This window comes from Pelmatolapia mariae, linkage group LG2 (genome assembly GCF_036321145.2).
Source record: "Pelmatolapia mariae isolate MD_Pm_ZW linkage group LG2, Pm_UMD_F_2, whole genome shotgun sequence".
Taxonomy (NCBI): domain Eukaryota; kingdom Metazoa; phylum Chordata; class Actinopteri; order Cichliformes; family Cichlidae; genus Pelmatolapia; species Pelmatolapia mariae.
This window is the reverse complement of record NC_086228.1, coordinates 9,494,638-9,510,185: the sequence shown is the minus strand read 5'-3', so window position 1 is coordinate 9,510,185 and position 15,548 is coordinate 9,494,638. Positions and strand designations below refer to the sequence as shown.

Here is a 15,548-nt window from a genome sequence, read left to right as displayed (position 1 = left end):
TTCTCTTGTCCTGTTGCAGATTTAAATTCAGGGAGCCAATGACAGTCCCCGCATGAATAAAGCACACCTGAGGAATCCCAAACAGAGGGATGGCCTGAATGATGGGGACTGTGTATGAGAGTGACTGACTTTAAAGTGAGGACTGTGTTTTAATTGTGTCTGCTCAGTGTGTTTGAGTGAAACCTCCACACTGTGAGCAGAGGGCTCCCTCAAAGACAAACGTGTCTTTGTCCCAAACATCATGGAGGGACTGCACACACACACACACACACACACTGACCCGACGCGATCCAAACCAGCTGAACTCAAGGTCTGTAATCATACCACACTCTAATATATGAACTTAATCTGGTATCAGTAATGGCACCATTATTCCTTTAAAGCTCATGCAGGGTCATTAAAGACGTGTTGGTCACATTAATACTAAAACAAAGTTGTCAGAGTTTCATGAATGTGCAGCTCTGGCACATCAGGCTGTCTGATACACCACACTGGGTTTTAATGACTCGGAATCAGTGGTGGCGATGATGATGATGATTGCAATTTTTGTGCCAAGGGATGCAAACCTAAATAACCACTCATTAATGGACTCATTTATCTGGCCAGTCACTGATCCGCCAGCTCTACTGGGTAAAATCGAAATATGTGCTCTTGTTGATTGGTGCTTTGAAAGATTCTTTCAACAGACAGGTTTTGGACACGCTCAGATTTCCTGTTTTCTTACATGATGCGTGTCATGTATCGTTTAGATAAAAGGTGAATCTGCTCTCCTCCTAAAAGCAGCACAGCTTCACTCTGACCGCCTCAAATTAAAGACTGTCTTCCACAGAGAGGTCAGAGGTCAATGTCAGCAAGCGGGACCTCAACCCCACAGCTGCTCAGTTCTGGATCTCAGAGCGAGGAGGGCGTGAAGTGGAAGTTTTGATCAGTGGCAAGGGGGCACGTCTCTGATGTATAATGCACGTCAGCTGGAGGGCGGCTGCAAAAACAAACGAGCAGGTGTGAAGGTGATGGAGGTCTGATAGGAGCGGAGAGGAGCACACTGACAGGAAGCTGTCTCCTGGTGGTTTCGTTTACGGACTTAAAGGTGATTTATTCAAACTGAGCTGAGTTTGTGCTCCATTAGTGTCGCTGGATGAATATTGGACATTACTTTTACATTGGTTAGATCTGTGCGACCTTAAAAACACTGCACCCCTCTGGTTATTAAAGTGTCAGGTAGAGGAGCTGGCAGGTAATAAAGTACCTGCTCCAAATGTTAATCTTCTAGGTTTGTTCTTTGAACAGATCCCAGTGAATGAAATCAACGTTTCATTTTGAATACGTTTTCTTTGTGGAGTTTTGTAGACGATCAATTTTTAAAATGAAAGACGTGTAAAAAAAATAAAAATAAAATAATAATCACAGTTTAATCCTACACGACAGCAGAGGAGAGCTGGAGATTGTCTCTATAATCGCTTCCCACATAAACATGGATGAATAAATGAATCTGTTTGTGCTTTTTTATTGTTTTTCTGGTCTATTTATCCTCTGTAGGTTTTATGTGGAATTTCTTGAGGACAAAGACACTAAATTTACTTAATAGGTCAGCATCGCTCCCTCGCATTATGTAGATCAGGGGTGTCAAACATAAGGTCCAGAGGCTAGAATCAGCCTGGCAAAGATTCATCTAGACCACTGCATTTCCAGGAATACTGCTGGGAGTCAGCCGGCCTTTATATGGTGCCCTCATTTGGATTCAAGCAGTCCTAAAATCTGAAACATTTTCTGGTCCGAAGCTTCTTCTAAGGTTACCCTGCAGACCAGCACAGCCCCAACACCGCTTATTTATTCGAAACATTGATTGATTATACTTTATTGATCCCGAAGGAACTTGGGCAGGTTAAGGCTGCTAGCTTCAGCCAGTGCCAACACGAGCACCCCTTCTGACCGTATATAGATTACACAAACATCACATTGGGAAGAGAGGTCAGAGGTATGAAAATCAGTGAAATCCACAATACATACAGGAAATAGGAGGAGAAAAAAAGAACTCCTCCCAGACTGAGCTCCTAAGGGAGAGCAGTTTGAGAACATAAAAAAAACAAACAAACATGTCTTATGTCTGTTATTCACATCTTTATTACAAACAAGTTGGACGATGACGTCGTGTTGTTCAGAGGTGGTGAGAGGAGAGCGGACTCGTTAAAGCAGCCCAGGTCAAACCGGTCAGTACAGAAATGGATGCTGCTGTTCACACTGCCACTGTGACTTCCTGTCGTTGTGATGCCGACCATCACCTGATCACCTGTGGAGGGACCTGTGATGAAATGTATGGAGAGGTTTTACCTGTCGATGACCACGGCCTTTCACAGTGAACTGAAGAAAAACACTGATCACGGAATAAAGAGAGGACCTCTTTGATCAGGTAACAGATGAAGCTTTAACTGCACGTATTGCTGTTACCGCCATGACTGATGAAACCTTGCTTTCATAAACCAGCGTTAACCTGCTCTTCTCCTTCTTTTGTCCCTAGCTGGCAGTCGGTAGGGGAGGTCATCCACGAAGCCAATATGTCTCTGTGGGTGTCGTAGGGTTCCAAACGGCACATTTGGAAGAACTCGAGCTTGTTGAGTTCGGGCTTGAGGATGACCCAGGTCTCGGATCCGTAGAGAAGAATTACCAGTGTGCGGTACAGGCGGATTTTGGTAATCAGGGTGAAGTTCGTCTTCCTCCAGACGCACCATTGGAGGGAGCCAAATGCCGCTGCTGCTGTGTTAACCAGCTGGTCAAATGAACACTGTCACACATGTCCATAGACCTTGGCCGTGTTATGGTTTAAATGAATAATTTATAGTTTCTGGATTAAGTGAAGATAAAACTCACTTTTTTTTAATCAATTAAAGGCATAAAAAGAAAAAGATCAGTATTAAAGCTTCTCCTTCATAAAGCGTCCATGTTCCTGGACATGGACACGTGCTGCCGTCCTCAAACACGTTTAACTCCCCGTGCATCCGTCCACAGACTGAAAACAAGCTCCAAAACAAAGTTCAAAACAGTAATTCACTTTAATTTAGTTCTCTCGTTGGCCGGTGAGCTCGCTTTAAACATGACAAATGAAGTGCATCGGTAGAAGCCTAACAACGGGTTTGGAAACATGCTCCATTCAGACACGTCTGTCAATCCACATATTACAAGCCAACATTATTATTACTCAAATAAAACCACTATAGTTCAGCTCTTGACCTGATAGAAAAAAAATAAGACAGATCCATCGCTAGATACAACGGTGGCAGCAATACACAGGATTGCCCAAGCAGTAAAGTACACGTTCCTTTAAGAAACAGGGAGAGAACGCGAAAAACAACACCTAACCTCTGGGTTCATTATCCCCAATTCAAGTAGTATTTACCCTTTTTTATGTGTTTGCATGTTTTGATTTGTTTAATAAATTCAAGTTCAGCATGAAAAACAACAAAAAACCGACAAGAGTCCAAATAATACATGTGTTGGTGGAGGTCAAAGAAGAGGAGGAGGAGGAGACGATGGGAGAAATGAGTGCGACGTCCTCAAATCAGGAGGTGAGGAGGAGGCTGGAGTGGAGGGCATCCGGGGAGGAGGAAGAGGCAGCCATCTTCAGGAGAGACACATGCTGCTGAAATCAGCAGGAAGGAGCGGGCAGAGCTCTCGACTAAACCTGCGTTGATTACTGAAACCTGTTTTGACGCTCCTGCGCCGGGAGGGAAACGACGAGGAACCACGACCGCACAGAGTTCCTCGCTTTTCCCTCCCAGAAGCAGAGCAGAGAATTTGGCCGTGTCCAATCAGCTCCTGCTGCGGCAGGCACACACCTGCTCAGGTAAATGACAGTAATGAACTCAGGTTCAGAGGCCGGGAGCCTCACTGGCGGGGGGCAGGGTAGCGTCCCTCGCTGGGTCCGGCGCCCCGTCCGGAGCCAAAGCTGGGTTTCTGTGACGTGCCTCCGCGGGCAGAGGGGCCCCGGGGTCCCCCGCTGCCCCCAACCCGCTCTCTGGGCCCGCCGGGGCCGCCGGGGCCCCGAGGCCTGGCGTCCCGCCTGTCGCCCTCTCTGGCTGACCGGGTTTTCTTCTCCTCCACGTTCAGGCGCACGTCGCCTCGGAACTTGATGGGCTGAAGGAGAAAAGAGGCATTAAAGCGGTTGTCACGGGCCAAGACACAAACAGCTGAGCGTGAAGCTCCTCGGCTGAAAGCATCAAAAAGCTCACCCTGTTACTGAGGATCTTCTGGACGGGCTCAGAGTCGTCGAAAACCACAAAGCCAAAGTTTGGAAGCTTCCCTCCACTGTTGATCCTGAGCTCCAGGACCGTCCCGTACTCTGAAAGACGCAGTGAAAACGGTCAGATTTTACACCTACAAACAAAAGAAAAAACAAAGTTTCACACAATCCAACTCACGCTCAAAGAACTCCTTCAGTTCGTTCTTGTCCACGTCGTGAGGCACGTTCCCCACAAAGAGTTGGTGTGCGTCGGGATACCGGACCACCCGGCGCCCCTCCGACTCACCCTGCTCTCCTTCTCGAGCTGAGACAAACAAGAAGAGTCCTTTTCAGACACAGCTTCTCTGTGTTCAGCAAAAATGACAAATCCAAACACCCCGAGGAGACCCCGCTGTCACAAATCAGCCAGGGACACCTTTGCAGCCGAGCTCCTCTGAGGTGCTTCGTGATGTTACCTCTGGTCTACAATAAAGGCCTGCTGCTGACGGGACTATGCGTACCTGGTCTGGGGCCTCTGTGAGTGGGCGGAGGACCTCCCGGCCTCTGTTCCCTCGACCTCTGGTCTCTCTGTGGTCTCTGTGCTGGTGTCTGGGACTCTGACTTCACTTCAGCTCTGGGCTGTAAGAGTCAAAACGCATTTCAAAACAAAAAGTTTGTTTTCTGGACTCGAGGCTCTGATTATCATCACAAACGTGCTGCTGGCAGAAGCTATGTGTCATCTGCTTTCAGAGCTCTGCCATCATCTTCTCAGTGTTACCCAAGAGAAGAGATTGCATCATAAAGTGAGATTAAATCTGCTTTTAAAATAGTGACACCTGCTGCCAAAGAGTAAAAGGACAGCCATTTCCAGAAAAATGCTGAGAAATCAAAGTCTTTGTGTGAGACTTTATCATATTTCATGTTTGCTAATATTTGACATGAATGTTCATTCAGAGCATCACAGCACTTCTGAACCCACACCTGCGACATAAAGCCTGAGCAGGGTTCTGAGGGAGAACAGGGACTCACCGGTGCTGTGGGGGTGACTTTGACGACATGGGGAGGGATTCCTGAGACAGGGACAGCCCCGCTGGGAGGGAGGTTCTTACTGGTGACCAACGCCCAGGAGAACGGCTGGAAGACAAAGGAAAGAAATCAGATCCTCGTGTTCACCACTTAACCCGATTCATAAACGCCGCCACACAACCACCTACCCTGTTTTCCTCCGGGGCGGCGGGGGCGGGCTCGGCAGGTGCAGCGACAGCTTCTGTAGCGGATGGTGCGGCGGGGGCAGGGCTTTTCTCTGTCTGCTCGTCACCTGTGTGCACGTCCGTCTGCGTGTCCGGCTTCGTCTCGGGCTTCAGCTCCACCGCCACTGCCTCGGCCTCCTTCTCTGCTTCCTGCTCTGGCTCTGGGCTTGCCGCCACCGCTTCCTCCTCGTCACCAGGAACGGCTGGCTCTGAACTGGAAGCGAAGAAGAGAGAAGTTCACTTCACTGAAAACGCTACTTGTGGCAGTTTGCTTTAGAACTCCAGTAAATAAAACTGTGACATCATCTTCCTCTTCCACAACCCGGGTGCAGCTCTGTGTTCTGTGCGTTTAAATATTCAAGTTTAAACCTTGACAAGAACGTGAGACTCTTCAGCGCGCTTCGATCACGTACCAGGCTGCTGGGTCGTAGAAAGGAGCCGACTCCTCGGGAGCCACGTCAGGGGAGGGAACCCTCTCCTCCAGCTCCTCCACCTCGTCCTCGGACTCTGAAAACCAAAACACGTACGTAACGTTAAATATCCACGCGAGACTGCGGCTGTACTGACAGCAGCAACGCTGAACTTCCTCCACCTCTGCTCTGAAAACACTCGACTCACTACCCGAATATTTTCATCCCCATTTAACCGATCAGACATGTTCAGGATTTCTTAATCTGATCTCTGAAAGAGTCATGAATCACAACAAAAACAGAACTAGATGTGTTCTCACCCTCAGGCGGCTCAGAGTCAGAGTCGCCGAACACTTCGTCCTGGTAACGGAACACGTCGTTGTGGACGTAGAATTTGTTTGCAACGGTTCCCTGAAGGAAAGAAAAACCCATCAATTAACACTTTCTACTGCGGGTTCATGTCACAGATCACATGATAACAGGCCGAAGGCCCGATGGAAGTACTGACCTCGGGCGCCAGCACGAAGGTCTGCATGAATTTCCTCATGGGCTGCATGTTGTTGGACAGCTCGCCCATCACCTGCACCACCACGCCCTCATTCAGGGTGGCGTGAGCGTCCACGTGTCTGATCTTGGTGTGACAATCTCGGAAGCTCAGAGCCATCACCCTCTTATGGATCTCCTGGAAAAGAGAACAGACAGGCCGAGTCAGACTTCCCGCGCCCAAACCTAAAAGCTATGAAATCAAACCAACTTCACGCTCGTGGTCAGATGTCAATCGGAGGTCATCGCCTCGTTCAGCTTATCATTCAGGATGGGCCAGCCTTGTTTGAAATGAGCCTGCGTGTGTGTGTTTTAATGTAAGCTGTAACTATAACATATTACTTTGTGGTACAGTTACATGTTCCTTTCAGCTCTTTGGAATTGACCTTAAAGCTACAGCCTGCCACTTTACTTACAGATTGTCCGTAAACGGCCTCCGCCGGCTTGCCGTTGCTGTCCAGGCCACCGTGCACGTAGGATGAGTTCTTTCCATAAAACCTGAGTGCAAACAGCAGAGACGGGTTTAGTGTGTGCAGGAAGACATTTACAAAGACAGCGGGCGAGCGCGTGACGCTTCAGTCACTCCCTCGTATGCTGACAGACAAACAGCTGCCGGCTGTACCTGTGCAGGTAGTCGGGGGCCTGGTTCAGGAGTGTGTAATACTGTCGGACAAACTCTCGCCCGACCAGCTGGGCACTTGGCTTCTCCATCACCATTTCTTTGGTCAACTTGAAATCTCTGCAGAGAGAAAGAGAAGGCTGAGATCAGCAACAGGACAGATGATATCACTACAAAAAAAGAAAGCTCCGCTCATCCCGACAGCTGTGAACAAATTCATCATGGACGTTTTAGTGCCACAAACACGGAGACATGAGGACTGCACAGACTGAGAAATCTGCTCAATGAAGTCATTCTGAGCTCAGTAGTCTCTTAAACGTTGATCATTCAGAGCAGCAGACCCCAAGGGGTAGAGGAACTTTGTTTCAGGTGCTGATGAGCTGCTCATGCAGACCGACTCATCGCGTTTCAGCCTCGGCCTCTACGTGTTTGTGACGCCTGTATTCAGCAGAGCCAACCCATTCTGCCTTGTCTGTGTGCACCGATGTGAAAACAGCCCTGGAGACGATTTTCACAGGGCGTGGACACTAACCTGAACCACCACCCGCCCAGGTCCTCTGCTGCCTCCTTCATATTGGGAACTTTCTGGGATTAAAATGCGATTGAGGCTTTTTTATTCATCAAATCTAAGCTGACAAGCTGTGGTCTGTGCTGTCGGTGATGTCAGTCGTCTTCAGCTGCAAACTGACGTCTGCTGTGTGGGAGTTTCAGCTGAGGGCAAGATTACTGATGAAAGTGATCAGGGAAGTTTGTCTGAGGGATGACTGATGCTGAGAAGTGCAGTGGAAACACCTTTCTGATAGGGCTGTTCGATATAACGATATATATTGGATGACGATATGAAAACATCTATCGTTTCATATTACGCTATCGTTTGTTTCGTTGTGTCGCAAAATAAACTGTTTACGGTAATATTTTTTTCATCGTATTGATGGTCACTGTAGTGGCTATATTAATTTCTTAAAGTTCTCTCTTTCTCTTATATTTAAAATAACCACACTACGGACGGACAAGCGACTCTTTTTATGCGTTGTCATTAGGGCTGCCACGATTAGTCGACTAGTCACGATTACGTCGACTATCAAAATCGTCGACGACTGATTTAATAGTCGACGCGTCGTTTGAAGCTTTGTAAAATCACAAAAGACGCAGGAATAAGTAGTAGGATTTAAGAGTGTAATAACGGACTGAAACAGAAGATGGCAGCACTGCATGTACAAGGATGCCAGCTGCCGTTAAACCCCGAAGAAGAAGAAGTAGCTCTGTCCCAGAATTCATAGCGCAGCCCAGCTCAGTTTCCAACAATGGCGGCAGCTAGTTAGTTTTAATATTACTCTTATTATTCTTTCTGGGTTACAAAATAAACGTTTAACATATTTTCAGGCGAGAATGTAACTGTGTAAACCTCAAATATCTGCTCAGTTTATCAAGACACCACATATTTTCAAAAGCGCTCCGACGTTTTCGGAGACGTCTGTTAACCACTAGCTCGATAGCTAGCCGGGGGAAAGGCTCACTAGAGCCCGTGAGAACACAGGACTCCCGGCAAATGGTTTTCAAACCCACCGCCGTCTTTCGCTACTCAAGTTAAACATACATAAGTCACTTAGATAACTTAAAAATGTTATTGTTTGGCTTTTTTTTTAGTATTTTATTTGTTCCTGAGTAAATCGGTTTGCCTGAGATTAAAGTTATAGTTTTTACACAGCTGAATAAGCGTCAAGCAGACAACTGGTTATCAGAAGTGTGAGATGCTCGAGAATATACTCCGGTGTCCCGTTATATTTTAGATAGCAAGGAGTTTATTAAACTTCACCGAAACAATCTGCAAATTTCATTAAAATTTAATAAACTATCATCTTGTCTTTATTTTTAGTTAGCACATACTTTAAACACTTAAAGCTGTAAGCTAATGATAGTTATATAAGAGCAGATGCATGCTGGTGCAATGAGCTGTACGTTTTACGTCCAATGGATGCAAGATCTGATTAGTCGACTAATCGCAAAAATAATCGGTGACTAGTCGACTATCAAAATAATCGTTTGTGGCAGCCCTAGTTGTCATTAGAACCGAGAGAACAGAGAGCCGTCAGGTGCTCAAAATAAACCTTAGACTCAAATGTTCGAACAAGCTTTTCCCAGCAGCACACCGTGTAATAAATACTCACAAAGAAAATGGCGGCCGTTACAACTTAGGTCATATCGCACAGCCCTACTTTCTGACACACCTGACTTTACGCTGAAAGTCTTATTAAAAAAGTTTCTTCTGTGGCAGATATCACATCGTCCACGGGAAACTGCACGAACGTTGACTATGTTTTGGAATGGTTGAGGTTATGGCTTGTTCAGATGTGTTCTACCTTTCCTGTACTATGACAACTATGATGCAAACAGACGTCAGAAGCAGGAAGCTTGCTGCGCTCCACAGACACGCCTGGCATGCTCAGACAGACCTGCATACTTTCCCTGTTTCCTGAACATTTGCAGTTTTTAAAATGAGACCCGCTCAGGATTTTTCCACAGAAAGCTGCAGGGCTCGTCAGACTCGATGGATTGCCTATTTCGTGTCTCTACTGGTAGATTTTCTCTCTGTAGCAACATGAATGGAGTCTATAAGGAAGACTGGAAAAAGTCATTCCTGCTGTGAATTCCTCAACAATCAATCCCAAGGTCCTTCTTTCACGCTGAATGGAAATGAACCACAGGTAACAACCAGCTGGGTCACTTTACTGTGGCAGAAAGAGCTGGTGGCTTTTATTTGAGGGTCTCTGCTAAAAACATTTCCAGGGTGTCCACCTGTGAAGCCGGCAGCCCGCTTGGCCTCCTCATCGGGATATTTTTAGACAGAAACCATGGCTGCTACATGAGCTACTCGCCGACTCTACCCGCTAACCTCCTCTCTCAGTGTAACACTCCAACAATAGGACAAAAAAGCTCAACATGGACAATGTGTTAGCATGTAAATCTAATGTTTATTTCAGTAACAGTTTTGGCTTTAATCTGTGTTCTGTTGTCCAATATTTATTTAATGTTTTTTTAGGTTTAATAAATCAACAAAGTCTGAGTAACGACATTAAATAAACCTGATCTCAACATGAACTGAAACAACGGTGATGAACATCTGTTATGATATCCTGTGTATCGAGCAACTGCTGTTCTAAGCCCAGTTAGCCTTACCGAACCAAGAACTACAATCTGCAGTTCCTCCAGCATCCAGCAGGGGCTCCAGCAGCAACTCAGTTAAAATGAACATGTTTACAGCCTGAAACAAACTAGTTCGTGGTCTCTATAGATGAGTTCTACCTTTATAAAAGCTGTTTAAACTGGACTAGGGTTTGCATTATTAGGGGCGTGGCCTCTGACAGGTGGTGGTGACACAGGTGGCCTGCACAAACATCCTAAATCACAATTCATGTTGCTCTGAAATGGCTTTGAACTGTACACAGTGTGCAGACTGTCCAACTTGGGTAAAATCAAACAAAAATCAAAGTACTACAAGTATTACATTTGGAAGGTTGTGCAGATTACACCGGCCAACGAGTATTTTGCTGCTGGGCTTCGTTCAGCTGTGCTTTCATGAATTTCGCTTCCAGATTTCAAATTTTAAAAAATGTTTTCTTCAAGCAAGCCTAGTTTTTTAGCTGACTTAAAAAAGAAAGAAAGAAGAAAAAGAAAAGACGGCAACGTATTTCAGTGTTTAACAAGTTTGGTCTCCAGAAAAGTGAAGGCAGAATAAAAGGAGGCGTATTTGTTGCCCCTGAACCCCGAACCGATACTGAATCCGCAGCACACAAAACACTCGTGGACGCAGAGTGAAAGCAGAGAATCAGGAATCATGAGTGTGAAACATAGCTCATCAGATGATTCAAGACTCATGTTTCTGTCAACAACAAGCACAGGGAACGATTTCATCAAGACATAAATGTGACCTAAGACCGATATCAGGGAAAATGTAATCCAGCCATGACGGTGACTGCTGCTGGTCATCGCAAAGAGCGACAGATGTAATGAAGCGCTAGTGACTCATATACTTTTAATCTCTTTTATTTAAATAAATTGATAGAAATTTGCTTTAATGCATCTCTCGCTTGTTTTCCAAAACCAGTGAAGGCACAATGGTCTCCTACTCCCACACCCCAACATCTTCCTCCATCTTTATCCCAGCATCATCATCTGTTTCACTACACCAGGGGTAGGCAACTCCAGCCCTCAAGGGCCAGTGTCCTGCAGGTTTTAGATGTGTTGTTGATCCAACATAGCTGATTCAAATGGCTAAATGACCTCCTCAACATGTCTTTAAGTTCTCCAGGGGCCTGGTAATAAACTAATCATTTGATTCAGGTGTGTTGACCCAGGGTGATATCTAAAACCTGCAGGACACTGGCCCTTGAGGCCTGGAGTTGCCTACCCGTGCACTACACCTAGGAACCTCCTCTGAGATCTTCCTCTTGTCCTCCCGCCTAGCAGCTCCATCTTCATCCTTTGTCCAGTGTATCCACTCTCCCTCGACTTTGAGCCATCCCTCTGATTGACTCATTTCTAATCCTGTAAATCCTGATGCTTAAGATTAAATCTATCTTAGGTGAGCCTAACCATACCTTGGATATCCTGCTCGAGCATGCTTCCTGGTCTTTATACAATACCGTCTGCAGGCATCCCTGGATGTTTCATGTCTGCTGTTACTGGAAATGTGAAACCTGAAGTGCTCTTTACCTGGGTCTTCATTGGCCTACAATAGGCATCTGAGGCCTGCAAGCTGATGTAGGTATAGCTGATTCGCATACAGTTAAGGTAAAGAGTCAAATGTATGTAACACAAGTCTGTTCTTTGCCCATTTTCATGTCTTTGGACATTTGATAAATTTTAAATCCATTTTCGATTAATTAATTAAGCCCTGCACTCCTACAGTTTGTCTTCCTCCTCCTTACCCCCTGGGCTAGCCAAGGAAGATGGCCGCCTTCCCTCAGCCTGCTCCTGTTGAAGGTGTCTTCTTGTTAGGGAGAATTTAGCCCCCTGCTAACACCGGGAGTACACGGGATCACTGGCCTTCTCTCTACCTTCCACCGCAAAGTGCTGTGCAGATAAATGTGCACACCTGTAAACACAGCACGAGCCATCTGTTGCTGTGACACACCGCCCAGCCCATCCTGGTCCACCAGGCTTTAAGGTGGACTAGCCCAGCTAGCCTAAAAACGTGCCCCAATGCTTCCAGCTGGCTCTAGCTTATCGATCCGAGCTCCGCGTGAAGGACCGCGCTGCACGCACACAAAGGCCGCGGCGTGTCCGCTGCTTGGAGCCGCTCACCGGCTTACACGCGAGCCTCGGTGGACTGTCCCATAGATAACCGGGTTCACATGGCACGCTAGACGGCCCTCTCCGGAGCCAAGCTACGGAAACTGAGCGAACACACGGCTCCCAAAGCGAGGCAGGGCGAGCGGCGGCCGCAGCACGTGTCCCGGCCGGCCACCCCTCTGCTGCTGCCGGAGAGAGCCCCGCTAGCAGCTCCGAACCGGGACCGAAGGGTGAACCAAACACGAAATTCATGTTTAAACTATTTATTTAAATTAACATGTGGGGATTAAACGACAAAATGGAGCGGAAAAGGAGGTAGTCACGACCGAGCCGCGGCTAAAAGAAAGCTACATGTGGGGGGTGGCTATATCCTGGAGACCAAACAATCAAGCCGGTAGCTGCATTTCAACTTTTTCACGCAATAACAGTTATTACACCATCCGATGGCAGTTGAAAATACTCAAATACTGTAATTTATAAGTAATACGATTATATAATTATACTGTAGTTACAATGTCATTAGGGTTGCTAACAGCAACTCCCCCCTCTACACCAGGATGTAGACGCGGCCTGGAAGAGCGATCCAGTTAATAAAAAAACCCAGGTGATATAAACTAATCACACACAGAGATGTTGGATTAGATTACAGAGAAGAGTAACTTACCGCCTGGTGAATTATTTTGGGGAAAACTGCGCTTTACAAACAGGAAGTGTCTAAGAGTCACAGCAGCGGCTGCCTGGACGCTAACGGCTTCACAACGTGCCGAAATGCTTAGTACCGGCCTCGGCTCCACAACCGAACGTGCTATTCTGCCCGCCTACGCGACGGCTACCCAATCAAATTCACGCTCTGCGACTCATTCACCAATAGTTGAACGTGACTGCAACAGCCCCTTACGTACAGCCAATCCGGAAGCGTCTCCTCGCTGCCTGGGTTCACGGAGCGTGCCAATAACGTCACAGTGTCAGTTGACGGTACGATGGTTTCGTGAACAGGCGACTGCCGTTTTTATTGTTAGCTCACAGTGTACCGTTGCTTACCCCCGCCTGAGGGCGACAAAGGCTTTTGTTGTCGAACCTGGGAGCGAATGACTCATCCAATCATGCGGATTTTAATTCATTTTAAGCGGCTTAATGTGATAAAAGGGGGCTGTGGGACCGAGACGTGGACTTCACGCTTTTCAGATCAGAAGAAGCTGGATGCAGCCTGCTTTAGGACTGTTAAACAAACTAATCCAAACTCAAGATCCAGTGTGGGGCTTTTTCTGCAGCCATAAACCTCATCTCACCGATACAAGTGCAGAGTTTCTTTATTTATCATTTTCTGTTCTGTGTCGGTAATAATTTTAATAAACATGCGCAAAAGAGAGAGGAATACACCATAAAATGAGCTGACAGCTGGACATTAACTTGTTTTTTAATTCCTGCATTTCCAGTTTTTGCCATTCGTATTGTGTCCCTTTGTATTTCCCTCACGATTTCCCATCATCATCCCCTCCTCTCCACTGCACCCCTTCAGTGTTCTGTTTTTTGTGCTACCTCAATATTTTAGTGCCCCCCCATATGGTCACCCATATGAAAAAATTCTAAAGCCGCCCCTACAAGGGTGCAGCGATGTAACCACAGTTGAGATGTTTGCTTCGAGAGCATTGATGCGCAAGTATAGAGAAGGTCAGAAGGAGCTTCACTGTGTCTTTGTTGGGCTATAGAAAGCAGATGATGGGTCATAACAGAGGAAGTGTGGCGTTGTGTGAGGGTGGTGCAGGACACCTGTGAGTACAGAGACAGTGATCAGGTGTGCAGGTGGAAAGGTGAACATGAAAGGAGCAAAGGTAGTAAAGGTGGATGAGCTTAAATACCTGCGGTCAACCATCCAAAGAGGTGAAGAATAGAGTGCAGGCAGGGTGGAGTGGGTGGAGGAGAATGTCAGGGGTGATTTGTGACAGAAGTAAACAGCAATAATGAAAGAGAACGTTTAAAGATGGAGGTGATGCTGTGATGGATGGTTTGGAGACGGTGGCACTGACACAAAGACAGCAAAACAGGAGGTTTATTGATGTAGTGAAGGAGGACATGCAGAAGGTTGGTGTGGCAGAGGAGGGTGTTGCTGCGTGGAGTCTCACTGTGGTTTACTGAGATGTTTCAGACGTTTGCAGGATCAGATTGCTGCCTCGCGGTGTTTATCCGCCAGCTCAGAGCCTCGTTTGGATCTGGACGCTCGTTTGATGAGTCGTTCACCTGGAGATTTATGTGCATAAAACTCTGATTATTTGATTATTGATTACTGTGGAGTGCGCACATGTGAACATGAAGGGTGGGACAGGCTGTGAAGCTGCACACTCATTGGCTCATACAACTCATGGCATAATATACCACAATAATCCTCAATATTTTATTGAGTATGACCCCAAATGAGTGGCCGTAAGACCATAAACCCAGCAGAGGTCAGAGAGTTGTTGTCCTGTACACTTCCATAGAACCAGAAGGCTTTTTGTGACCGCAGCTGTCGTCGTCTGGTCGTCTATGGTGGCCCAAACAATTCAAAAGCTTTTTGAAATGACACACCGCCCATCCAGGTTATCTGCGAGAACCAGACAATACTGTTGTTGTTCGGTGCAAAGCACGCACCGACCAACTCGGTTTCCTCTGAAGCAGGGAAACGACCGAGTACAACATTTAACATCTCTGTTTAGATTTCATGATTCATTTAACTCATAGCTTTAAACTTTAATCTCAGGTGTGAGCACATATAATGTAGGATACATGCAAATATAACGATACTAGATTTGTTTTCATCATCAGAACATTTGGATATATGTGCAAAATAATATCAACAACATATGATGCTCTGCCAATCGGTACCAAAACAGCTGTCCAAAAAGCTTTTCCTTGGAGCAAGATTTCTTTTTCAAAGACTGTGTACAGTCACAACATCATTATTTTTCACTGTTCATTTAACATAAAAAAAAGGTTTTTATGGCTTTTTAATAAAAACACATTTACCTTTAGCTGTAATTATATAACGAATTAAAAGGAACCAACAATAAAAAGCTAACAAGTGCTGTAGAATTCTTCTTATTCCAGCTTTTTACTTACTGTTCTGCTTTCATTTAAAGAAGCCCAGGTTACACAGAAATTAGTTTTTACCACTAGATGGCAGTAGAGACTTTGATAAATGGACTGGTTCCTTTTCTAAGACATGTCGTTCTACCCAGCAGGAT

General features: G+C 46.2%; 1 protein-coding gene across 1 annotated transcript; it reads right to left on the bottom strand.

Annotated features, from left to right (window-relative positions):
- Positions 1-3,028: 3,028 nt before the first annotated feature.
- On the bottom strand, positions 3,029-13,112 carry g3bp1 (GTPase activating protein (SH3 domain) binding protein 1). The gene is made up of 12 exons (XM_063492701.1): positions 12,992-13,112; positions 7,039-7,155; positions 6,833-6,914; positions 6,382-6,555; positions 6,194-6,284; positions 5,877-5,970; positions 5,428-5,677; positions 5,243-5,347; positions 4,735-4,852; positions 4,413-4,538; positions 4,224-4,333; positions 3,029-4,128 (listed from the first exon to the last, which is right to left on the bottom strand). Exons 2-12 carry the CDS (start codon positions 7,131-7,133, stop codon positions 3,880-3,882), a joined length of 1,494 nt encoding a protein of 497 aa, XP_063348771.1. The 5' UTR covers positions 7,134-7,155; positions 12,992-13,112; the 3' UTR covers positions 3,029-3,879.
- Positions 13,113-15,548: the final 2,436 nt, after the last annotated feature.

Bases quoted from the DNA above. Each gene is read 5' to 3' on its own strand.
- g3bp1 (XM_063492701.1), bottom strand. From the start codon at position 7,133: ATGGTGATGGAGAAGCCAAGTGCCCAGCTGGTCGGGCGAGAGTTTGTC. The intron at 5,971-6,193 runs GTGAGAACACAT...TTTGGTTTTCAG, and splicing joins TGACTCTGAGCCGCCTGAGG to AGTCCGAGGACGAGGTGGAG. The intron at 5,678-5,876 runs GTACGTGATCGA...CTTCGCTTCCAG, and splicing joins TTCTACGACCCAGCAGCCTG to TTCAGAGCCAGCCGTTCCTG.